We start from the raw sequence: 27,393 nt of genomic DNA on the forward strand, positions 1-27,393 counted from the left end.
CTCAAAGCACTTCAAAACAAGTCCCAACAAGGAAGAAGATCAGAGTAACTGTTTGATACTTGTTGGAAATTTTGCTAATAGTATAAGAAACACTTTTGGAATAAAGCAAACATTTTTGAAAATTTGGCGATTTCTGAAAACTTAAAGGCTAAATGAAGCACTCCAACAAATTGTAAACAAAAAAGTATAGCAAGTAAATGTCATTTGAGGGCATGGTGAAAAATAATCTACAAGGCATAATTGATGTTAGTATATTTTTTGAAAACATACTGCTCCTCTACCAAAATAATATTCATGTGAAAGTCGACTGTAAAAAAGTAAAATTTTGGAAAAATATGAATTTTGATATCCCATCAATGTCATTCTGATGATCTTTTCCAATACATTGTGATATTAAAGTTTTCATAATATAACAAGAATCATTTTCATTGTCATAGTTTGACATATTTTGACATAAGTGAAATCACCATCTAAAATTCATCCACATAAATGCCACTAACTCATCTAAGGAAGTAGTCAAGAAGACGTCAAAGAGATCATAACAACGAGAACCACTATGAAACTAGCAGAATAATCTCTGTTTGTCTCAGTTAATTTCAGATGATTTCAAACAATGACAGTGTAAGCTGATTTCTCCTAAACAATCAAATTAATTGTTCCTTACAAGGAAAATATACCCTCCCAAAATGTAGCCTGGTCCACTATTGTCCTTTGGACGTCCCCGTGACCTAAGCTAAGCACTGGGAAGTGAGCTGCAAGTTTTATGAATTGTCATTGGCTAAAGCATTAGACTTCAGTTTTAGTTTCCATACAGTTTCCTGTAAATGAGACTTAAAGGTATACAGTCACCTGTAATCTAAATATGCCCATATATGGTCAAAGGGGCATTCCTTGGTATTCAAAATGACCATGTGAGGGTCCTGTTTTTAAAAAGCAGCCACCCGCTTAAAATCTGTGATTGGTTAGATTTTCTCTTTCCATGGTAACTGTGGCAAAATTGGAATAGGTGACAGTATACCTTTAAGTACAATTGAGATGAATCAAATTTAAAGACAAATATTCTCCACTTGCATACTGGTTTTAAACAAAGAAATAAAATGTTCTTGAAATGTTTGATAATGAAACACATTCATCATAAAGTTATTTTGACCAAAAGCAAAACAGAACGGTCAATAAATTATGTAATCAATTTTGATTGCATAACATGAAACTTACATATATTTGAAATGCACACCAGTTACAGTGAGGCAGTATGCGTCCTTTAAGTGAAAAACTTGCATGTTTGTTCAAAGTTTCCTCGATGAAACTCAGTCAATCTCTTTGAAATGAAGAATAACATTCAGGGTCATCGTGCAAGTTTGGGTATCAGAGAAACAAATTATATTCAATACGCCGACATTTGAAATTGAAAATCACCCTAATCCCAGTGTTAACCATTTTTGGAAGCTGAAAAAAACCAAAACAAAGTTTGATTTTCACAAAATAAGACCATGAAAAATTCATTTACTTTTAAAAGCTTCAAAAATGAGCCCCCACAGTTTGTACATCCAAAAGGTGTTATAAAATTTGAGAATCCAATTACCTGTCATTGGGGTGAATTCTACCTTAAAAGCAATAAATTGATAAGTAGATCTGCCTACAGTCTGCGGATTTATGAACTGCTTACAAAAACGAATTTAGGGAAGCTCTCACAATATGTTGTGATTGCTGACAAGCCAGGTAAGCTTTCTACAATTGATGGTACATAACAACCAGCCCATGCTCTACTTTATTCATTCCAATAAGGAAAGAGGAATTAAAATGATCAATTTTTAAATGTTTTCATCGCCTTAAGGAATCAATTGAAATCTTTTTGAAATTGAAATACAAAATAACAGTTCACTGGTACACAAGAAAGGTTCTATGTTATATCAAATGATTATAGTTTGTTGTGGTATGCAAAACTTCACTCCTAGCTACACTGTAACATGTAGACTGTCTTTTTAAACTTCATTAACAAACTACTTTGAAATCACAATGCATGTTGAAACAGTGAAATATTGTAAAAAAGTCAAAATATTTTCCACATCAGTTTAAAGTTGTGTTGCTCCTGCTCTTTAAATTGTCAATAATTATTAGTCTGTGAGACACATTTAAAAAAAACACTTCCAAACACATGATGAACTGTATTCATCTCGATTTCTTTGCCTTTCTAATTGCAAATCTGCTGCATGTATAGTATACTGTTAATCACATAATGATATAGCAATAGCTTTCAAACTTCCAAAAGCTTTGTACAAAAATAACAAAAATCATCACTATAAAATTTTCCCCAATTTGACCTTGTCACAAAATTATTTCATAAAATGATACAACTTCAATCTTACAAGACTGTATACCTTGCACTTTGTTTTAAAGGGATATAAGCTGTGGCAAGTTTTTCAGTATTCTGCTTTTGTATATCAACTTCCATGTCTTACACTAATCCGTTTGTCACATAGAAATTTTGAGTAATCTTTTTGTCAACACAGCTTGTAAGTGTGTAGTGATTATTGTTTCTTGACTTTTGCAAATGAATTCTAGTCCGGACTTGAATACAATTTTCAACAATAACGATGTAGATAATACATACTCATATAGGTTGTGTTGATATGCTAAATACTTGGCATTAACTTACAGTTTAGAGATTCAATGCAGAAAGTGTAGGGCAACCACAAAACAAAATTTCTGAAAAAATAGCCATAAGATACAGCTTATGGAGCTTTGGTAGACACCGTTTCTGGGTACAATGCCTTGGAGTAATGTATTGACACCAGACAAATGTATCAGCTGGAACATATCAGAAGGCAAAGTTCATTCACTCTGACAAATACTTCTATGCTATGGTCCATTGTCCTATGGGGCAAGCTGGCAGGCAGCATCAAAGACCATTGTTGTCACTTGGCCGGCTATCACTGACTGTCTTGGTGGGACACCTGCAAAAATTACTGTATATGATTACTTATATCCTAGATGAACGTGAATTGCAAGGTGATGGCTATTGAGTACTCAAATACACATTTCATTGACTTTCAACATAATATGTGCCGAGATTTGGATCATTCTTCAGTCGTTGATTGAATATGGACCTGTTACTTTTTCATTGAAAATCATGGATGTGACATGTTTCATGGTTTGCATGGTGACTTTCAAATTCTCCAAAAGTTTATTAATTTAATAGCCCTTCGTAACGTTCAGTCAGCTTGGCATATGAAAAGTATCTCATTGTAACTGTGTTTACATCCGGGAACCGAGGTCTCATGTCAAATCAAATGAAATTGCAAAACTCCTGAATCTGAAAGTTTTTCAAAACAATGCCATGTTTATTTTTCAGTGGAACAGTGACATTTCAAAAGAATTTAAAGCTAGATTTGCATATCCCTTCTCATGAATTGGAACTTGCCTTCACAGAGGCTTTTTTTAGAATTATTGACAAATCTCATCTTAATCTAAATATACAATCATCAACACCATTGAGGTTTTGACAATTATTAGTGTTTCAGACAATATGCAATCACCGGAATGCATTAATCCAGTTAACATGCTCAACTGTGTGCCCTAACAAACAGACACATAGACACACAGGGTATGGCAAGCAATATTAGTCTAGAATTTATGAATATGATCAATAAATGTCATGTATTAAAGTGGCACTCCCACTTGGTAACATTTTTTAAACATATATTTTTAATGCCAATGGTCGATATTTGACGTGGCGACTGAGTGCGGATCACGAGATATCGATAAAAACATGTCATTTCCCGAGCGTATTTTTCGCATCCCGAAGTTTTACAATCGTTTCTGATTATGACCCGAAGTCCCCCGAAGGTTTGTTGTTGTGCTGATTGACGATATTCTAGGGAGTCCATAATAAGTTCGAACGACGCAATGTTGTTACCCCCCCCCCCCCACTGCGAAGACTTTATAAACAGCATGCCTTTACCTCAGGAAAGTTTTTTTTAAACTTCTCCCTAGTTTTTGTCGTTTCATCATTCTCAATCAGCTGTATTATATTTTTAACCAATGCCACATAAATATCAGTTTTTACGTGTAAAAAGTTAGCCGCCTCTGATGACAACATTTTGTCGTCTGCCACACAGTTTCGTGTGGTTCCCCGTGTGGTATGCGTGCATACCACACGGTGGCCACTATGTATCAACCACACGTAACTGTCCCAGTCACCTATGCAAATTCTGGTGGCATCAGCAAAAATTGTTTTTCGTTTCTTCGCCAAGTCAGTAAGACTCGGCTTTCTCCCACTGGGCATGACCAATCACCGACACGAGTGGTACTGTGACGTACAGCAGCGTCAGCGTAGACCCGAACTCCATAGCTTAGTTGACAATGGCCCCAATGAGGAACGTTCGATGTTTGGAAGCTGAATTTAGGTGGACCACCTGAATTCAAACTTTTACTTTTTTGAAGACATGTTTTTATCAATGTTTTGCAATCCGCACGCAGTCGCCACATCAAATGTAGACCGTTGGCATTAAAAAAAATGTGTTTTAAAAATGTCATCAAGTGGGAGTGCCTCTTTAAACTTTTTTCATTATACAAGCCTTACCTGTGTCCAGTGTGTGCCTATTACTTTACCCTAGCTATCTCTGTATAGTATTTCAAAGAAAATGGTCCATATCTGTTAATTGCCCCTCTAATACCCTCCATTAATTTGTTCTGCCGATCATTAAGGTGGGAGCTAATCGCCCTGACCAAATAACTTGTTAGCAGTTCATAAGGCCTACTACACACAGGTAAGAATTTTTGAACAGACAGTTTGAACAAATCTAAGATAATGCTAAGAACCTGCCTACCAGATTTAAAAGCGGCCCGACTGGTTGTTTCTAGAAGCTTGGAATGTTACCACCATCACAAACAACAGAGTAATGATGGATAATGCCTGCTGGACAATCACTTATCTGATAAGATCTTGTGGCAGACAATGCAGCTGCAAGTTTAGAGACACGAAATGCTGACAATTGGTAAAGAATCTTCAAGCTACACTCACCATCACGTTTCTTATGACAGTTTCAATAGTAGTCTTGCAGAAATTCTGGATTGGATTCCATATCCTGCTGATACTCTTTTTCAAGGTTCGCTAGCTCTTCTTTAATGTCATCTTCTCTACTCAACTTCTCCATCTATTTAGAGAATTGTATAAAGGCTCACTCTTATAAAAGAAAACACTAGCCCAAGGATATAATTCAATATGTGCACGCAAATGTTCTCATTAGGCATCATGCAGGACATGACGTCTTATTAAAAACCTATTTAAATCAGCATGTGTTATATACATTTCAGAAAAATACCACTGCTTCAACTGTCTTAAGCACATGCAACAAAATTATCCAAGAATTATGATATCCGCAGTCTCAGAAGCAAGGTACTGATAGGCTGACATTTACATTTGCAAGTCATGTATATTGACCCTGCCCTACATTTGACATTTTGTCCTTTGGAACAAATGATTTCAGGTGTCATCACTGTCATAAGTTGAGAATATGTGACCATTTTGATCATGTTTACAATGGCAAAACAATGGTGCCACATGTGGGCCAGAGTGTGCTCTTGTCTTACTGTAGCACCTAGCAAATAACACATGTTGCTTTTCAGGAATTTATGGAATGTAACTAGGTTATCAGATTTATGTACTCAGTTCATAAAAATATCAGTTGAGGAAGATAGATTCATATCAAAAGTGTTAATAAGCACGTGCTTCACAGATCCCTTAACATAGAAACCAGGAATTGAGAAGGTAGTCTTGAATATGACAGCATAGCAAATGCTTTTCTATATGAATACATCTGTTTGTTTTGTTCTTTAACTTTTAGTTATATTAACACGATTGGTACTAATTTGGGATAATTGGATCTTCATATTTTTCAAATTTCTCAAAAATGTTAGGTACCCTATAGCTCAATGTTGCAATATTACAAATAACTCATAAAAACAAATGTATAACTTAAAAAGAAAAGCAGGTGAGCTTATATTTGCAGATTAAACCAACATTACTTCACCATCAAATCATCCCAAATTAGTTCCAATCTTGTTTATTATGCTGTTTGATCGTTCAAACATTTTAGTACAATGCCATGTTTTCAGATCAATGACGGGCAATGGACTTAAACTTTACCTTTCATTTATATAGTACTACAAGGTATGCAACATTTTGCTGAGACCAAGATCAAGGTGTGCTAATCGCACTGTCTATTCATCCAAAAGGTGGAGGGTTAACATGTAAAGTTTATCATGCCACTGTAAGATAATAAATATGATCTCATACCTGATTCTTTTCAAGTTGTTTGCCTGCATTCTTCTTTTTCTTTAGCTCGTTGATTTGTTGCAATGTTCTCGCCAGCTTCGAATGCTGTCTTCTGTATTGCTGATAGTTTAAAGGTTTCACTGTTTCCTGAACTGTAGTTCTTTCTTCTGAATCTGGAACATGCCGTGTCTCAGGCGTTTCTGGACCCAGCTCTTGTTCATCAATGTCCCTGCTCACATTATAGGCCACAGGACCTGTCCAACTGAAGCCTAAGTAAAAGCTTACCATGTCTCTGCTTGAAACAGTCTCAAATGGAATTGACGTGAGGATCTCAATTGTTGCTTTGTTACCATCTAATATATCATACGCTCGTATTACATTCTGAGACCATACAATGCCTTTCAACCGTTTAAGCCTCTTCCTCACATGTGTGGAATCCCAAAATCTATCTCCTTTTAAGTCAAAATTGGTGCTATTTCTGTATTGTAGTTCGCTTGTATGGATGAAAGCACTTAATCCTTTTCCCTTTCCAAGAAAAAATACTGTCGCTGGCTTTGCTTTGAATTGAGTAATTGGACTCCTTCTGTATTTCCCGATTTGGCTTTCATCAGTTCTGTGCTTTTGTTGTGCAGAAAACAATGCCTTCAATTGCTTAAGTGTATCTTGAAGAAGCTTTGGATCATATGGTAAGCCAATATTTTCTCTTGGCCACATCAAAAGAGACTGGAAGAAATATGGATACAAACTCTCTGCTTGCATCACTTGAATATATTGCTTGACCATTTCATGTATCTGACAGAGAGGAGATACCCCTTTCTGGCTGGGATCAAGGTTGCTTATTGCAAAATTGAGAGATATCAAACCATGGAGATCAAAATCATTCATTGGTTTATTCTCCTGAAGAAGTTTCTTACTCTCAGTGAATTTCAGTAGAACATATTTCTTAAAATTTTGACTCTCATCACTTTTCTTTCTGACATCTTGCACTAAATTGAATATGTTTCTGAATCGATTGCATCCAAGGGTTGAGACTTTCCTTCTTCTCCATTCATTGGCATTCTCTGGATCTTTCTCTTCCAAGGGAGGTTCCTTGTTGTCCTCTCCAAAGTAAAAGACGTAATCACGACTGAAGTCATATAACTTCAGTTTCAGTTTCTGCATTGGTGAATTTTCGAAGAAAAACTCCTCTCTGTAAAATGTGCAATAGTTTGTCATCCAATTAATAGCTTTTTCAATGTATTTGTGCAAGATTTTGAACCGCCTGTGATATTGAGCCCATGGAAGGGACAAATTCTTTGGTTGAAAATCGTCATCAACTAAATATTTATGTAGAAGATCACGACCTGAGCTTCCTATGCAAAAGGGCTCAACACATAGAAGGATTTCCATTAGTCTAAAACAGGTTTCAACTTCCTTGATATAGCCAGATGTATTTTGAGAGTACTTCTCTTTCAGGCTTGCCTTCTGCGAACGTTGGCACACTTCCATTGCACGGAATCCCAATTCTATGGCGTTAAAGGCTTCCTTTGGTGAGATTTTCTGTTGTTGAATTTTCACCTGCATGTAATCACTGTTCATCTGTTCTTTGTATACTTCTGCTAATGTGTCAAGAAGGAATGAATTGTCTGGTTTCTGACGTACGGCCTTTTCAGCAAAACGTTTAGCCTCCTCAAATTTCTTCTTAAACAAATACATTCGGGCAACCTGTTGAGTCATCATAGCGTCATCTTCAAAAAGTTCCATGCCCTGAAGAAGAATGTTAGTTGCTTCATCGTTTTGTTCAAATTCCAGGATCTTCATAATTAAGGGAGAAAATTTAGTCTCGTGGTCATCTCCATATTCATATTTTTTACGCCTTTTCAGCATTTCAGAAGTCATGTTACGAAGATCCTCCTTCGCATGGGAGTTAGTCTTGAATAATTCTGACTTGAGGAATTCTAATGTAACATCAGCAATGTTCTCCTGCTTGTGTAACATTATTTGTCGTAACACTTCTTCAGCTACGAGAGGGTGAACAATTTTAAATGCTTTCACACTTCCAATTGTGATTTTTTGCATCTCAAGTAACAAAAGCTTTGCAGGTGGGCTTAACAGAAATTCAATGTGCTGATTCACATTTTTCCGAACACCATAGTGTCCTACACCCATTAGCCTGTCACAGCATGGTACTGGTAATGATGAATCCGAGACAAATGTATTCAAAAGTGCAACATATTTGAGGAGTCTGTCTTCTGGGCTTCCTTCTGTTATTTTGGCTAGGATGCCAGACACTGTATTCTTTATGTAATCATGACTGAAGTTCTCTTTCAATATCATGAATGAGATTAAATGTGTTGGAAAAACCTCTTCAATATACTTTGCCTTCTTCTCAAGTTCATCGAGCTTGTGAACGAACCACAGCCTTTCTTTTTCTGTCAAAGCATGGTCGAGTGTAATACTTTCAAATGGTGGCAGAAATTTTCTAGAAGGGTCTTCAGATATGTAACATTTGCAATGTAAGAGCACGCATATTGGCTTGTTGCCACTATTAACTGAACCTTTCTTGATCCAGAGTTCTTCAATCTTTCTCTGCAATGCAATAAATACAACTTCGTCTAGTTTTTCAACTGCTGCAAGTATGGGTTTGCATTCCTTATAATTCTTTTCGTTATGGGACCAAAGCCTCAGAAGTTGATTGGCAGTATCGGTGGTTACTCTTTTAATTAGGCAACATCTGTAGTTACTTTTGAATTCCCACAGTATGTACTTGGTTAGTGTTGTTCCACCAGCACCTGGTTGATGATACAGCAAAACTGTCGGTACTCTTTTCATTTCTTCTCTGGTTTCTGGCGTCAGAGCATCCTGAACATGTTTCTTTAGCTCATCATGTTTTGTTCGCTTCAGAACATGACCATATGTATTATCATTAGCCCAAAAATTCCACCAGCTGACAGGATAACCTTGGTAAAATAATAGCTCTTTACTTCTCAGGAACTCAGTTAGTTGCTTATAATCCATACTCTTAGTTTCTTCTTCACATTCATTCATACTTAATATTTCCAAATCACTGAGCATATTTTTGTCTCTTTGTTTTATTGTCGCAGGGGCTCCAGTTGAACTTGGAAGAATACACTGGCCATCCAGTTTAACCCCTCGCATGCGTAGGATAGTTTCGTTGATATGAGCGATTGGCATTCCAACGACACTTCTACTTTGAAGAACATCCATTGTGCATGATTTTCCAACTATCCCCTTTGCCCATCCTTGAAAGAAATCTTCATCTTCAGCGACACACATTAGTCGCTTTGGGGTGAAATAAGTCGAAAATTCACTGAAGACCTCCAACATTACATCATAGTCTTGAGAGAGTATGAGGAATACAATTATCGCACGACCTTTAGGTATTACTTCCTCATTTCCAAAGAATCTGATAGCTTCCTTAACTCCTCTACTTCTATTGGAGTCCATATTCCATCCGACCCTGTGAAGTGGTCTGTGATCAATATCGGCGCGACCATTACAAAATATCCAACAAGTCTTTTCTGGGAAGTGTATTTCCTCTCTATAGGCGCTAACGTCGGATAAATTAAGGTACATATCTGGATCCTGAATATGGGGTACTTTGTGCTCAGAGTACATTTTACATATGCCAGAGGTTTGTGATAGATGATCAAAGTCAAATACTGCTACCCAGTCAATTTCTTGAATGAATCTCATTTGAGATAAATTGGTGTGATCTGATGTAAGTCTATTAACAACTAAAATGGGATAAAACGAAGAGTCTAACTGTTCCTGGCCTGAACAGAGTAACCATGTCAACTTTTGAGCAAGGTTGTCTCGCCTTACAGATGAAGATGTACTTGGCAGTTTGCTCATTATTTGCACTTCTGCTGCTTGTCGTCTTTCAACCAAACCATTCAGATGCTTCTGAAAGTAGTCGTTCATGTCTTCATTCTTCATTTTTGCAGACGTCGACCCCTCTCTTCTGTAAAGGGCTTTTGGTTCTAGATCAGCTTTTTTATACCTAATCTTGGCTTCTTTGGGCAGTCTGACAAAGAAAGCAAGCTGTCCACAGTAGGCACTATGAGGTACAATGTCAACTTCAATAACATATCTTTGTTTTGTCACCTGTAACATGAACACTGGAATAAACTTTGGCGGACGTATGCATTTCCTCGCTGAATCAATATGTTCTTTTGACACAAAACTTAGCTCAATCAGCCTGTTAAGCTCTTCTTCATACTCTGTCTTGTCGTCAATTTCAAATCCTATAATTTGACCGTGCTCATGGTATCCTGCCTTATTGTCAGCGATACCAAAATGGATTGTGCCATTGGTTCTGTCATTCAAACAAGCACTCGCAAATCGAATGGTTTCACGGGTAAATTTCCATAAGCGTTGATGCTTAAGATATTTTGCATAGTTAGTGAATTGTTTATATTCATGTACTGGTTGAATCAAGTCTATCACACCCGTTTCAATAACCTCCAAAACTCGCTTGTAAGAATAGGTGCAATTTTCCACCTCACAATCAAATAAGCGTGGCTTTTGATAGAGCAGGTCCACATGACTTGTCTTTGTCTGTTTACTCTGGTTTATTGTTAACAGCGTATCTGTATCATCTTGCTTGGCTGGTTCAGTACATTGATATGACATTTCACTATTCAAAAAACTTCTTTGTGTTTCTGTGCTTTCGGAAGTGAACTTCTTGTCAATGAGCCACGCTTCATTAGATTCCGAATGAGTCATCTGTGATCGGTCATCCTCATGCTCTGTGCTGGACGGCAAAGTGTTATCGATGTTTAAAGGCGTATTAGATTGCAGATGTGATGCTGTAAAATCATCATCCTCTGACTTAAACGTAGGGTTGTTATTTCCTTCCCTCACCCAATTACCCGTAAATTCAGAAACATAATTTTTATCCATGGTTACAGGTTTCTGGTGTGATCTTACATCCTGATCGAGTGACGCTTTATTACGAACTGCCGAAAAGTTGTCAGGTTCACATGTTTGGGTTTTTCCTCTTGGTACTTTGCTGCATTTATAACCTGTGCACTGCCTATACTGATATCTTCAATGTGTAATGGAGGCATCGCCGAATCTATTTTCTCAGAAAGTTGCACTTCAACATCTGGATCTGGAGAGGTGCTATCATCGGAACTTTCTGTGAAGGACTTATGCAACTTGTCCTTTTGTTTTCTTTTGCTGAATGTTAGTTTAAAGCCAGGGTTACGCGAGTCATATGAAGCTGCAAACGGACTATTTTTGTCAAAGGTCAATAGCATTTCAATTTTTTTTTCTTTATCAAGATGGACGATATGACAATGCTTTCTTGAAGTTAGCATTTCATGATCAACCAGAACAACAAGCATAGAATGTGCTGCGATTACGGCCTCATCTTTCTGCATAAGAGGACACATTCTGACGCCGGTGTTTCTTATTGACAGTGGCTGCTTGTCTTCTGCTCGAACGATCGTGGACTGCATACTTTTTGATTTGTGTTCAAACAACTGCTTCTTTTTGACTGGCAACATATCAACTAGAAGCTTGCAGTTCTTTTGTAGTTGTGCCCAAAGCAATTCTATCTCGTTTTGTGTTAATTCCTTCTGTGGTGTCAATACCAAGAAGCAGAACTGTTTTTCGAGTAGATTTTCTGCTTTCCCCCATTTACTGTGGAGGAGTGTAAGAGAACATGTTTTATTGTAGTTTGAAACATCTTGATCTGTTATGAGTTTGAGATCAAGGGATGCTTTCTCAGTCAGCAGTTTGCTGTATTTTTGCGCGCGTTGTCGAATTTTCGATGGTGTTGCTTGTTCTTTATTGTGTTTTTTGCTATACGTCGACCAATCAATACTTCCCTTGGGAAGCTCCTGTATTTTCTTGTCACCATGAGATGTTTGCGGTGCCTGCTTGGTATCGATGGTTAAGTCTTGAAAAGTTTGCTGCAATTGCCTATCAGTCTCCATGCCTGTGCAAGTGTCTGACACACGAATAATTCTTTTAAGATTGTAGAGGATTTTTCGCATTGGACCCCGGGGCAATTCAAACTCCTTTGTAAGGTCAGCAATTCTTTCTGCAGTGAGCTCCTTCAGAACTTGACCATCGACTTCTTCTTGTCTCAACTTTCTTACGTATTTTTCATCGATGCGAATTGATGTCAACCAATTTTCAACATGCTCGACTGTCCATTCACATATATTCACAGGCAGTTGTATTCTGCCTTCGTCGACTTGGTCTTTATTTTTAGTATCACCCAGCAAGGCTTTTAAATTCCTCTCAAGTTTCATTATTGGACCCCTTTTAATTTCAAAGTCAGTTCTCAGATCTTCTTTCTTATAAAGGACAAGTGTTTCACCATCCACCTCTTCTTCAAACAATGCCTCAACATATTTTCCATCAAGCTGAACTACTTCTGCAGTCCATCTACGAACGTCTTCCTTGCTCCATTCCCTTATCGTCTGCCCGCATTCTGCAGCGTCGATGTTTTTACTTCCTTGCAGGGAACCTACACAAGCAGAGAGGTCTGTACTATCTTCTTTACTGGTAGTAAACTTCGTTAGCCAAGGGCATTCAGTTAATGGAGAGACCCACTCTCACAGCGACAGTGATTAATCGAGCTGTCCAGAACTGACAATGACCGATATTTTAGAGTATAATTATGCCAATCTCTTTCTTCATTGTGTAAAAACTGTATTAATCTTAGCATAATATTCTTTTGCAATAATGGAGTTTATAATAAAAAATTAATAAATATACATCAAGCCTGTACCATAGGGACAATGAAATGAACGTCCCCAGGGGTGGGAGCAGGGGTTGGGGTGTCTTGGTCTCAGAACAGTTTTCTTGTTGCTTTTGTTTATTTCAATAAGGTTGAATGTGAACCTTTTGGTGTCTTGGTCTCTTGTTAGCACTGGCTTTATATAACATTGAATACCCTTGCTGGTGCATTTGCTGTTGACTTGTTCAAAGTTAATCCAGTGATAATCTGGTGACAGCGTCAACAGATTAGTAACTTACCCTTTCTTGCTTTGACACATTAGGCAATCAAACGCATCAGATAATAGCCACAAAATACTGTGAGAAACTTTTCATAAGATTGTTAAAGGACAAATAAAGAACACAGTGAAGGAGGAAAAGAAATTTTTGCAAAACAGTGCTTATATAGGACCAAGACACCAAAAGGTTGGTAGTATAATATGTATTATAGTTAACAGTATTAAAATAAGTCATTGCTGATGACAAAGTCCCTACTTGTTAATGTGTAATTTCATTACAAGTCCCCGGAGAGGATAGAGTCCTGTTCATTGATATGGTCCTTAATTAAGAATGAGTTCCATGGTGGTGAAAACGTAAAGCCAATGTTGGCTGCCAACCTAATTACAAAAGGTCATTAAATAAGTCTTTTAGAACTTAATCGACAACATATAGCCAAACATTTTTGCACTCCATTATCACACAGACAAATATAGAACAGACTAGCAACGCGCCATGCCTTTTGTTCCATGGTCGCCTCGGTAGGACATGGCCTTTTCATATTCAAATGAGCTTCAAAGGTGTTAAACTTTTCGGAGACTTTGTTTGAGATTGATAATTTCACGAGATTATGCGAAAATACGACGAGATGGCATCGTGCTGCCAGTCGCGTAGCAACCATAGTTACTTTGTGAGCTCTTTGTTACAGCATTTCTAGACACACCACACTAATCATCGTATATTTAAATAAACAATCAATTGACATGATACTGCTTAATGTCTTCGCACAGTATTAAAATACCGAAAGATCAACATCTGTGCCACGTTTCATCAAATTGGATGCAGTATTTCTAGTGATAGCCCACTAATAAGGAAAGTTCATTAAATATGCAAATTGGCAATTTATTCGCATGACACTGCTAAGCGTCTTTGTACACTGTTATGAAACTGTGTACTAAAGATCTGTACCAAGTTTCATCAAATTTGCTGCCGTATTTCTAGACATATAACCCAAATTACAAAAATGAATAGAATATGCAAATGGGCAATTAATTGATGCAATGCTGATATATCTAATTGTGTGCTATCAGAGCACTGTGTGTCAAACATCTTTACACAGTTTCAATGCAGTCGCTCTGGAAACACAGCTTTTTTTAAAAAGTCATTGTCAATTACATAGTTCCCGCTTTTTAAATAAAATGGCCGTCACACGGCTACATTGGACCGTACCACTAAACAAATTGCCGTGCTTATGTATGACATAGGGAGTAATCTTTGTATCAACTTTGAAATCATGTCAGGCATCCCTGAGATATCTGCGTGAACGGACGGACAGACGCACACACTGACGCAAGGACAAGAACAAACCAATGAGCCCCCTGGACGATGTCCGTTGGGACTTATAACATGTACAAGAGAAACAAGAAAACTCTGCTGAGACCAAGACAGTGCTACTCCGCCCCCAACCCTGGGGACGGACATTTCAACTGCCCTCTATGACTATACCTGAGTGTAATCTTTGCACATAGCTTGATGCATATTTCTGCCCATTTCAAAGACAGAGAGATTTATTCTCTGTTGGTTAGTAGATTTAGAAAACATACTATATAAACCTGTTCATATTCTATTTATTCTTTTCGATCTATCTCGATACCGTTAACCACAGTCCCTCCACAAAACCAGTGGAGGGACTGTGCGTTAACAATATTCACTACATGATCATGAACTTCCCAAGGAGTGCATGTTCTTGTTTGTAGAACAAAGGATACGAAGAAATGAAAACAATCATGGACAAATAAAAGGCAGAAAGGTTTTCCGAGCGTTGAATATATTGACAGAGCTTAGATTTTGTTGCACTTTGTATAATTTTAATCTAAAATCTAGATTTCTCCTGAAATTAAAATCGATTCTGCCAGCAACAACAATCTAGGATCCTGACGGAATCACATTTCAAGCAAGGATATTGATTAAATATCAAAAAAAATTCACCAATTTCTTAAGATCATTATTTCCATCTTAGCACATGCACCGTCAAAAGTTGGCGGCTGTTAAAGTAAAATACATTAGTTGTATAGGAAACTAAAAGAGGCAACCTCCCCCGTGCAATTGTATAAATTTTACAACTGTAATGAATTGAACTTTGATTTTCTTGGTATTCATAAAAAGTTAAAACTGCTGTTTCGGTGACATAATTCAAGGACGCAGAAATTAGTGACTTCTTTCATTATGAGGCGTCATATTTCTAAATACCACGGAAATAAATTGAAATGTAAATGTGCAGATAAACCGTATAGTATGACTCGAACATCACACTTGCTGTTTGCAGTTTTTAAATGATGGTGTATTTATTGATGAAATTAAGGAAATGCTGAAATGTCAAGATGACAGTTCATCAACCATCTTCATAATTACTTCAATCAAAAATACCGTCAAGGACAGTGTGCTCACATTCGGTTTAAATTGATAAATTCAAGAAATATTTAAACCAGAAAAACAAGAATGACAAAAGCAAATAAGGTCTGCAACTTAGGTACTGGAGGTCATCTTTAGGAACATGGATATCAACTTCTATAGCAATGGGACAAGCAGATCCTACATACATAAGCAAATGTCAAAAAAAAAATTAGACAGAGAAGCTTGTCAAGAAGAAAAGGTGGGAGAGTAGGGAAAAAAAGGGGGCAAAAATGTACAAGAGATCTGGTAAAAAGTAATGCAACCTCATCAATCTTCTAGTCCCTACCCCCTCCTGAATATCAAATGTTCCACCCCTTAGATAAGACCAGCTGGCAGAAAATGTATTTAAAACCTTGGGGATGTTTTAATTACTGCTGTGAGTGCTATCTTTCGAATGTAAACAGCACTTAAATCAGTTACAGATAGTAAAATGCCTTCCACTGTGGGGGGATTACGACATCTGGAATTATCCTGGATCCAAATTTCTCATCAGTTCTTGTGTGACTTGCAAAAGTTGCAAAAATCGGTTCGCAATGAAAAAATTTACCTCAACTTTGTTTTCTGGATCAAATTTTACTACAAATTGACATTAAATATGACAAAATTATGTTCACAGCCTTCGAAACTCTCTCACAACATATCCTGGGTTGGTGTAGGTCATTTAAGGTCACAAACTGAGAAAATTACTAAAATACAAAACTTTGGGGTTTCCCGACAATTTGAGCAGAAAATGTATCTAATAACATCCCTCAGGACTTTTGTACCAAATTACAAAACTATCAGACAAGTTATTTTGAGAACAAGTTTTCTTGACCAATAATGACAAAATTGTCTTTAAAATAAAAATTTGTATATTTCAGTACAATTTCCACATATCTAACTATTGTCATCCCTGGACATTTGTACACCAAATATAAAAGCGGTCTGTCCAGTGGCTTTAAAAAGAAAATATTTTCTAAGATTTTTTGACCAAAAATGACAAAAATTGCCCCCAAACAGTAATATTTCCAATTTGGTCGTAATTTCAATAATTAGAAGGGTAACACCCTTGCAAACATCCAATCCAAATTTGAAAGCAATTGGACTAGCGGTTTCAGAGCGGAATAAATTTTACTTAAAATTAGAAAAATAACCAAAAAATTCAGCAAAAATACAAAATTCGAGATATCTTCACAATATTCATAAAACTGACTTTGATTAACCTGAGGAACCTGTATACCAAATATCAAAGCTATCAAATTAGTAGTTTTTGAATTAAAAAAAATTGACCAAAAATTCGGAAAATTGCCCAAAATTACAAATATGAAAAGTTCAATCATGAGGATCATGTATACCAACTTTCAAAGCAATCAGATGAGTGGTTTCAGAGAAAAACATTTTTTGACTAAAAACTGAAAAAAATTACCCAAAAATCGAAACATGCAAATTTCATCCCAAATTTTTAAGACCTAATTATAATACCTAAAGGAACCTGCACACCAAGTTTCAACTCAATCTAATCAACGGTGACAGAGTTTTAGCAATTTGCAGTGTTTTTTCTTTTTTCCCCTCAATTGCATATTTTTGACACTGACAAGTTCATTTGAACAAATTCACTTCTCCATCCCTAGGTGCACCTGTACACAAAATACTAAGACAGTAGGTGCTGCGGTTTAGGTGTTTTTGATGTGGACGGATATACATACATACATACATACATACATACATACATACATACATACATACAGACATGCAAATCGGAAGCAAATGAACTTATTCAGCTTATACGATGGCCTCACATTGGTGTACCGTTTTAAGAAATGCATTTTACTTCAACAGATAATAAATTCCCAGGTGCGAAGATGGCAAACTATCTTACCTTTACTTTGTATATCCTTGGATTTCAAAAAGCACCATATATATATATATATATATATATATATATATATATATAGAGAGAGAGAGAGAGAGAGAGAGAGAGAGAGAGAGAGAGAGAGAGAGAGAGAGAGAGATAGATAGATAGATAGATAGATAGATAGATAGGCGTGGAACTTATCGTGGTTACTCTACAGAAATTCTGTACGTCTACTTAGCAGTGTTGACTTGTCTAAGTGGATAATATGAAATTTCTCTGTGATGCAGAGGTTACAGCGTTTTGTCTTGGTTGAGTAAGGTTGGGCTCTGTCAATGATAGACAAGGTGACGTTGTATTCTGTGATGCTATCCTTGAGGGTCCATATGCATTTTGAGAGTTCTGTGCTGTTCCTGTGTTTTGATGTTTTGAAAGTATATTTGTGATATGTATATCTTGTTTCGAAAGCTGAGTCCGTGAGTCCGATATAGTGCTTTGTATCATTGCTTGTATTTACGCTGGCTTTGCATACTACTGAGGGCGTGAGACAGTTTCCGGATAATGGGCAATCTTCTTTTTTGCGGCAGTTACATGGCTTGGTTGGTTTGTTCTCGTTGTGTAGGAGGTGGTTGTTATGGGCTCTGATGATACTGCACCACGAAGAAATTTCATATTATCCACTCAGACAAGTCAAAACTGCTAGACAAATGTACAGCATTTCTTTCGAAATGTAAACACAGAAGCAAATTCCTTCTCATTAACACTTGAATGCCCAAGACAACCGCCTCGTTTGCATATACACCTGACCATATATATAGGTAGCAACAAGCCCGCCAACATCACTCCTGACGATTGCCAAGCGCGTGAAACAGTCTGTACAGTAACCACGATAATTTCCATGCCTAGCAATACCTATGCCCTGCGGAAACGCATCAAACACTATACATTGCTTGAATTGACACCAAGCCACTGATCATATATGCCACTGATTATATATACATATATATATGATCAGTGGCATATTTGATCAGTGGCTTGGTGTCAATTCAAGCAATGTATAGTGCTCGATGCGTTTCCGCAGGGCATAGGTATTGATATATATATATATATATATATATATATATATATATATATATATATATATATATATATATATATATATATATATATATATATATATATATATATACTGGTCCTTACCCTAATGTACATATCATCCAAACTTCCAATATTGGACAGCAGTATACATGAAATAAATTATTAGCCAAATATTTTTGAAGAATTTGACCTTTGTAAATAGGCATCTAAGTTAGAGGAAAGTTCTGAGTCGTACCTTTGTCATCAGCGCCACCCTTCAGGCCAATGTCAGCTATGTTGACGTAAATGTTTGCATCATTACCAACTCCATTATCCTCCAAGGTCAGAGCTTCGCATAGCTAGAAGAATATATGAAATACACTGAAAACATTATAGCATATTGGATCTCATTTAATTAATCTAGATCTAAAGGGAGCGCAAAGCAGCTTGAGCAAAACATATAGATACAGGATTATCTTACAGATTTGGACAACCGTTGTACACATCATTACCTTCTTTATACCCTGCTAGAAGCGTTAAGAGCAAAATAAACAGCAGCAACGTGAGCCTAGTCTTATATTTTGATATTTGTTGTCAATGTGGAGAAAAATTGTCGTTCACAATGTCTGTGAGGAAGGAGCTAGACGATTTCAGTTTTGAAGACATAGAATATTTTTACTCGATAAGTAATGTCTCATCATCAGCCACCAAGCGAGGATAAATTTCACCATTTCTGACATACTGGCTTGTAATGTGGAAGATAAACTTCCTATGCACATAAGCAGAGTTCATAATTATCAAAGCTAGTGAGAGAGGGTGTCTTTTTAAAGCCCATCTGCTATCATTTGTGATACTTCTTCAGGAGATATGGAGATGTGATCCTGAAGTACCATATATCCGTTCTTATACTGATTGATGGCTGCATTAATGGCCTTGACTCATAGCATAATAATAATAATAATAATATTTTATTGCTTGCTTGTAAATATAGGATTTACATCACATTTGTGGCAATAAAAGTGTGATACAAAAATAAGTTAAAATTTTCTTCAATAAAGATAAAGTATTACAGTATAATAATTGTAGCTAATAATAAATATAACTAGGTATTTCTTTGTTTGTATAAAGTAAAAATATAATCTGCAAGTTGTTCATTAAAAGAGAACTCTTGTTTTGTTAGTAGAGAAATAAGCTGATTTTCAGTATTGTCGTTTGGGAAGTTGATTTTACTGAAAAAGTTCTTTCTGTGGACTTTGTATTTCTGACAGACTAATAAAAAGTGTGTTTCATCTTCAATACTGTTGTGTTACACTGATTGCAGTATCTTTCAGTAATTGGGGTTTTTGGAACAGTGTGTCTTCCTTTTTCAATTGCTAGATCATGATTGCTAATGCGAAGTTTGGTGAGTAATTTTCTTTTCTCACCTTGTAACTGTGTTAAGTAGGGTTCTAATCTAAAATTATGCTTTATTTTGGCATACATTCTTAGTTTACTATTTTCATCAGTGATCAATTTTTTCCAAAAGACCTCATAATTGTTTGTTAAATTTGTTTTCATTAATCCAGTTATAACTTTGTGGTGTTTAAGTGATGGAGCTTTATCAAGGAGAAAGTCCATTCCATTGTCTTTAATTAAAGCACTTAAACAGTTAAACCAGGATCTATTGTTAGTGTTGTTTACCATTTGCTCCAGAAAAGCTTCTTTAGCGAGATTATAATGTGGCAGTTGTACGATATGAAGCCAGTGTTTAACAATATTAAGGTGAAGTACTACGAATTACGTCAAAATTAAGTTGTGGTGTCATTTTCTTGAAACTTTGCACAAATATTCTTGGAAGTTGTGCAAGTGCAAAAATAAAATAAAAAATGGGGGTCACCACGCTCGTTTCCATGGAAACGGACGTTAAAATGGCGTCGTTAGAAATAAATAAAAATGATATAATTCACTTAAACTAAAGAAAGCAATTATAAAAAGCTTAGCAAATGAGTTAATTTTAATAAATACCAAGAGTTAAGATGCATATCTATCGAATGTATAGTTTTCATGATGTTTGTAAAGAAATTTTTACATAAGTATCGATTACAAAATGACGATATCGAAATTATATCACTACATAATTTTCGAACTTTCTTCCTGTCGCTTTGAATGGTGTCATTTTGACCAAACTTGGCGAATAAAATCCTGACATAATACCATTTAGTTAACACTTTTAATAAAAGGGTGTCACCACGCTACTTTTTACAATATCTCCAGGTGAATGGGTAATATGCGCCATGTAAATGGGAGAGAAATGTTAATTTTTCGCTCATATTGAATAAAAACCAGCTTCCTAGGGGGTCAAAATATGACAAGGTTATAGGTCACATGTATTTCTAAGAGACTGGGTCAAAAAATTGGGTAAAAGCGCAATTTCAACAATGACAGGTGATATTAAATACATGCACTACAAAGTAACCCATTTGCGACAGGCTGGAGTTAAATCTGCGCAGAAACGTTCTAAAGCGTGTGCGCGTCCGAATTCGTCGCCCTTTACCTTAAGTTTGATCTCAAGTAGAAGTGGGAATTGTCCTAGTTCACCCCTCACAGCGGCATTACAAGCTTGTCTATTACACTGTAAAATGTTCTTACAAAATTTGAGGTGAGTTTTTTCAATTGCTGATTTATCCACTTCTTGTAGTCCATGAAATCTTGTCCCCAAATCTCTGAGCCATACAGTAAAACAGGTTTAATGAAAACATTGAATAGATGTAGGGAAAATTTTATCTTTTTGTTGTGCAATAAAACCCTTTTTAAACTATACAAAGATTTTGCTGCTTTATCAGCCAATTTGTAATTGTGTCACTAAAACTGCCATTTGATTTAATTGTCAGTCCTAAGTATGTATAGCTCTTAACAGATTTGATGCATGTACTACCATAGTTAAATAAGTGTTTATCTATCAAAGGAGATTTACTAAAATTAATTGCTTGGGTTTCTGTAAATTAACATCAAGTTTCCAATTGGAGCAAAATGTGTGTAGTGTATTTAACTCCCTCTGCAAACCTTCTTTTGAAGTAGAGATTAAGACAAGGTCATCAGCGTAAAATAATGAGTTAACTGGGGTATTATTCAACACTGGTGGTTGAGTATCTACTTTGTCTAGATTTGTTTTCAAGTCATTGACATATAAATTGAACAGACTAGGACTTAAAACACAGCCCTGTTTTACTCCTTTTCAACTTTCAGGCTGGGCGAGATAAAATTATTTGTTTTGATGTGTATTTTTGTGTTGGTGTACATGTGTTTTATAAGTCTGTATAATTTGCCATTAATGTTATTTTTGAGAAGTTTAGTTAGCATTGAGTCAACCGCTTCATTGGAATTCGATTTTCACACATTTTGTAAAGTACTTAAATCAGGAAATTTACAAATTAAGCAAACCATATCCTCTAGCAAATAACCAGGTCAAAATTGACCCCAGAGCAAGCCATGTTGTCAGTGAAAGTACTGCAGGATGATGTGACCTTTCACCCTTCTGTTCAGAGAGGGGTACATTATATGTTTAGACATAGACCCTCGAGAAAAACGGGACAGGCAACTGCGATAGAGAACAAAGGGTCTATGGGATTAGCAGCTTGCGATCTATCTTTGAATAATTAAGAGGTGTTAATGGGTCGGGGACTGCACAAGGTCCGGTTCATAGACACGTGCATGCGGGTATACGGTAATAATGTTTTCGGATTATAAGTTATTTCGGATTACCCGTAAGTCCATTTTTAGAAATAAAAGTGTTACAACTACTTTGGTAAGAATTCGTCAAATGGTTTTAAAGTACTTTTTACATATTGGTAGCGAGATTCGACGCAACTAGAAGTCTGCAGGGAGTCAGTATGTTGCTGTAAAGTGACAAAGTTTCGAATAGAAATCCGAAACACATACCGCTGCAGTTCCAGACTTGACAGCAGTTGACATCACAGAGTTGTTTACATTCCGCAATCGTCCGTGTATCTTCGAATTTTCCCTCGTTTTTGCAGTTTTTTAACCGTCGGAATATTTTCTGTGCGAGGAGTGCTCCATGATTCGGTAAAGTATGTATGTTATTACTGAAATGTTGTTTGAAAACTGTGAACGGCCAAATTTACGAGGACAGCGTTCAGCTTTGTGTAAATGCATGTCTACCTTACTGCTTCTGAATCCATCAACCGATGGATAGTACCGATTTATCACGAAGTTTCTCCTGACAGCGAAAGTCAGTGTTACAAATGTATTTTCTAGTACTTTGCGGATGTAAACATGTGTAGCTTATCCGAACTTTGGTGTTTCTTTAGGCTAAAACAGTACCAAAATGTTAGAGGTCGTGTATTTGAGCTCCAATGGAGTAGTCATTTTTTGTGTTCCCTGATTTTCGTCAAATGTTGCGTGACAGATGAAATAAAGGTCAGATTTTCGTTTCGCAGGACTGGGGAAGTGTAAACCTGTCTAACTTGTAAATGTTTCTTGTTATCGGTGATTTTTATGGTAGGGAATGTAAACTTATATTGTAGATATCTAGCAAGAGTTTTCTGTAGCGTCTATAGCTAAATGTACACAGTTTTTATCGTCTAGTTTTTTCCCTTTGGCTTCGGCTTGAATCCAAAATGTGATCTTCATCGTTACCAGAACATTCACCATGACTAGTATCAAAAAACCCTCAAAATTCTCTGTGTCATTACTCGGAACGTGCCATGCAAGAGCAAAGTGTACATATTCAGAACGTCAGTTTGATCGTTAATGAGATTCAGTGTTAAGTACGAAGTATTGTTGTCAGGGACCGCTTGGCAAATAAACTTTAATGTATTCAAAGATAGATCGCACAAAGAAACCTCAGCAGTTGCCTGTCCCGTTTTTCTCGAGGGTCTATGGTTTTAGACAGGTACAAAACCAAGGCCCAGTAAAAGAGCGAAGTATCTGCTTTGATTTAAGGCAGGGGATACACCCCTCTTGTAGTAGGCCATCGCATGTCTGCTATAAAGGTTACCAAAGCATGGTTTGTCGTTTCGTTTGTCGTTTCGTAGACTTAACAAAATGAAGGAAAAGGTCAGTATTTCTCACTTAGGAATGCGGAAGTGTACATTGGAACGTTTTCGGGAGGAGCGGATTAAAACTGACAAATGAACTTACAATTAATTACTATTTTAGTGTCGAATAAGAAGTATGCTGACAAGCACTTGTGCGAATGCTGCACTAATGTCAACTGAAGTATTTCTCGACGTGTTCACATCACTTTGATCATGTTATTTACTTGCTGAACATACCTTGAAACCTGTAGATGTTGACAGGCATATATTATGTGACAATATGTTGTTCTTCTTTTTGTACCACTTGATAATAGATGACACTGTGGCAGTTGCTTGTGTTGTATATACAATCGGTGTATTTGATGAAGAATGTATAAAAAGCTGCATTTTACATGGTCTGTTAAGAGGAAAGACAAAATTTTAGAGCTTAACGGATCGCTATGACACTTTCTTAACGTTGCACATATGAGCTTTGCTGTTAGTCTCTACAATTGTTATCATTCAACTCGAGAAATGGTTATTGAGGGAATGTCGTGCCACCAGAAGTTTTTCTATTGCGTTGACACGACTTATATGTACACAATACACAATTATCTAGTAAACAAAAATATGCTCAAAACCATGTCACCTAAATATTAATGATAGTTGAAAAGGTATGAGACATACTTTTTAGGTTTGATGCTAGAGTTTGATTTTGCATCGAAACTTGTAATTGGTCTATGTGGGGTATTTTTCTCTATCACAGAATGTTGAGTTTTCATCCAGACTGCATTTTGAGCTCGTTTTCGCCTTCTTTTTGGCAGCTTCATTTGGTTGAATACAGGGGTGTTCCTTTGAGCGAGGACTTGTTGACTTCTTTCCAATAGTCTCTCCTTACACCATTCTTGACGTGCGGTAGGATTTGATGGCATCTTTGACATCAAAAACTGGTCAACAGCCGTGGGTGACTGGAATCAAGGCCAAGAATAGGACAGAATAGGTGAAGGCTACTTGACATATCCTCTAACTACACAATCATTGCATGGATTTCTAAAAAATATATTACGAATAGTTTGTCAACCAATAGAAACGACGCCTGCCAGAATTCGCCTACGCAGTACTTCAATGTAAGAATGACATAATACAGTTTTTACAATATCAAATACCTCCGTGAGGAAGGCCATTGTCATACATTGACAAGTATGCCATAATATTACTTGAGAAATCGGTGCCATCATAATGACAGTGAAAAAAATCTTGACATTTTGATTTCCTCCATCCTTCTTATAAGAAGTTAATATTGCATAATGTGAGTCAAGTATTACAAAATTTGTCGTGATGCCAACATATCAGTTATCGTTATCTCAAGAGATGAAGATGAGCAAAGGCGAACACGATTAATCAAGACAGTTGCTTTCGATCGTTGATGGAACACGTATACTCATCACAATACCCAACCTTGTTTTGATTTGATATCTCTGCATTTGTGGAACGACGGCTGTGTAAAATATTATTAGAAACGTTAGGTTAGTTATTAAGCTAAACCGTTTTTAAATTTGGCGAGAAAAGTCCCTTGTGTCGAAATCGACGGACAACTTCTATTGACAGGATCACGCCAAAAGACTGTAAAATGTCATTTCTGTTTGTTGTGAATATCTCGCTAGTTTGCCATATCAATGCTTGCGTGCAAACATTGCTTGTCCCCTCATCTAGTCCTTACACGTCTTAATATTTTCTATTGTCTCTGAATTATTATGGCCAATGTCAATTCATTACTACCAAGTTCTCGCCCGAGGGACGTGCATCAGGATGTAATGTAAGCACGGACAGTTTTCATCTCACCAATGTAGTCCTGCAATTTCTACTGAAATGTAGCTAGCATCATTGCAATGTTTCATTTGGCAATTACATCACGTAACACTGTTTTTGTTTTATATATATTTTCCCCCATTCATGACCTGTGTTTAATCAGTCAAGAACATTCTGAAGGTCATTTAAGGCCATTCCCCTCCATTACCTTGAATGCAATTAGTCATGTTTACAACTTTATAAAAAGTTTTTGTTCACTACAAGTAAAGTTATTTTTAGAACAGTAATTAGCATATCAATAGGAATTCTAGAGTATTCTTATATTCTTTAGATAGAATCATTGAGTATAAATAGCAGACGGCACACTTTTTCAGTCATGCTTTTTCGAGATCACTTCATGTGTTTACTTCAAGACTGCTTTGGAATTCAAGAACTTCACACTCACACTCACACATTGGATTTATTCTGTGAACTCTGCATGCACTGACCAAGTCCCTGTGTATTCACTAAAATATTCTGGAGACAAGGAGGTTGTTTGTGCCGTTCCAGCTGAGATAAAAAGACTATAAAATTTTGCAGTTTGTACTTTGTCATTTGACTTAGTGACAAGTTTTTAAAATTTTATTTTAAAAGAAAATCGCTGTCGTCGCCGTTTTTTCTCTCGCAACACACTCACATTGCACTACATAAATCAATTTCACATTTCATGCTTCGCAATATAATAGCCAACGTTGACTTCACAGCGGAAATTGACAAGTGTGAGGTAAAACTATATATACTAGATACAAAGTGAGACATACAAATATGTATCACATATGATCAACGAGGCAGAAGGTGTCGGCTAAAGTATTTTTTAACTCGTTTCATTTTTGTTTCCCCGAATTTGAGATGATTGAATCCCTATGCCAATAACCTTTGCCTAGGGCTTAGTAAATACTGAATACTTTATTTAACACTGCAACGTTAACATTAAACTGGTCACATTCAGAGTGTAACAACACCGTGACAAGATCAAGCGAGGCTTCTTTCTGCTGTCTTTTCCGCCGTTTATGGATTACGTTACAAATGGCTCTAATTTGCGAAATTTGCTCACACTATTTGGCAGCTATGTATACTGATGGGCTCTAGAATTGCCATTCCCCGCACAAGCAGTAAAATTATGCTATCGTTATTCTTACCCTTTAAAGCCCCCGCAGTTTGGCCGATTGCGAATACTGCTTTAGGCTCTTGTATACCCCGACGTCGTAATTCTCAGAACGAAACAAGATGGCGTCTGCCGCTAAAAGCAGGTCAGTATTATATTTTCGTTCTTACCTGTACCGTTGTCAATGTTCGTCGTGCCTTCATTATGGACATTTGGCAGAGTTTCAAATCCCAACAGACGAAATGGCGTTAAAGTGCCCCTAAATTTCGATGGTACTAGCTTTCATCGAGAAACAGACCACTAGAAAGTAATGCATTTGTCATCGCTGGTTCACCGCTCTATCGCCCTGACCTCTAGATTTTGCATATCAATGATACAGTTGAGCATGCATGCGCAAATCTGATATGCTGGTTAATATTTACTTTGATGCTACGCATTATAGTATTACGAATAACTCTTATCACGTCATGATGGCTCCGTAAAACTAACGTACAATTCAATAACTATATTATACCGCAATGGTTTCAGTGTTTTATAGGTTTTAAGTACAGTGACTCTCGTTGTTGTACCTCGGACCATAACTTCCAAAACAAACGAAAGGATGCAATTACGTTTAACCAAGTTTTATGGCACCAAAAACAAGAGAAATGAAAACACTTGCTGTGTTTCCCCTATTTTCATCCTGATTTTGCAAGTTATTCAGCATCATCAGATGAAAATAAAATGTATGCTGGAGTTGTGCATGTAACATCTCACTTTCCGTAAATATCTGGAGACCTGCAAATTGTGTACCATTAAAACTTCAAAAATAGATATAACTTTGCAAATTATGTGC

General features: G+C 36.6%; 2 protein-coding genes across 2 annotated transcripts; both read right to left on the reverse strand.

The window, feature by feature from the left end:
- Window positions 1–1,249: 1,249 nt before the first annotated feature.
- LOC139130196 (sterile alpha motif domain-containing protein 9-like) lies at window positions 1,250–11,182 on the reverse strand. The gene is made up of 3 exons (XM_070695944.1): window positions 6,299–11,182; window positions 5,024–5,156; window positions 1,250–2,954 (listed from the first exon to the last, which is right to left on the reverse strand). The coding sequence occupies exons 1-2, from the start codon at window positions 11,180–11,182 to the stop codon at window positions 5,046–5,048; spliced, it is 4,995 nt and encodes a 1,664-aa protein (XP_070552045.1). The 3' UTR covers window positions 1,250–2,954; window positions 5,024–5,045.
- A 23-nt stretch (window positions 11,183–11,205) lies between these two features.
- Window positions 11,206–26,904, reverse strand: LOC139130197 (uncharacterized). The gene is made up of 5 exons (XM_070695945.1): window positions 26,729–26,904; window positions 24,293–24,573; window positions 23,864–24,023; window positions 18,847–18,949; window positions 11,206–12,761 (listed from the first exon to the last, which is right to left on the reverse strand). Exons 1-5 carry the CDS (start codon window positions 26,768–26,770, stop codon window positions 11,206–11,208), a joined length of 2,142 nt encoding a protein of 713 aa, XP_070552046.1. The 5' UTR covers window positions 26,771–26,904.
- Window positions 26,905–27,393: the final 489 nt, after the last annotated feature.

Source organism: Ptychodera flava, chromosome 3 (assembly GCF_041260155.1).
Source record: "Ptychodera flava strain L36383 chromosome 3, AS_Pfla_20210202, whole genome shotgun sequence".
Classification (NCBI taxonomy): Eukaryota; Metazoa; Hemichordata; class Enteropneusta; family Ptychoderidae; genus Ptychodera; species Ptychodera flava.

Excerpts from the sequence above, each read along its gene's own strand:
- LOC139130196 (XM_070695944.1), bottom strand. The coding sequence starts at position 11,182 with ATGGATAAAAATTATGTTTCTGAATTTACGGGTAATTGGGTGAGGGAA. Across the intron at positions 5,157-6,298 it reads AACAACTTGAAAAGAATCAG|ATGGAGAAGTTGAGTAGAGA; the intron begins GTATGAGATCAT and ends TTCTCTAAATAG.
- LOC139130197 (XM_070695945.1), bottom strand. The coding sequence starts at position 26,770 with ATGTCCATAATGAAGGCACGACGAACATTGACAACGGTACAG. Across the intron at positions 24,024-24,292 it reads TCTAGCATCAAACCTAAAAA|ACCATGTAAAATGCAGCTTT; the intron begins GTATGTCTCATA and ends TCCTCTTAACAG. Across the intron at positions 18,950-23,863 it reads CAACATCTACAGGTTTCAAG|CTATGCGAAGCTCTGACCTT; the intron begins GTATGTTCAGCA and ends ATATTCTTCTAG.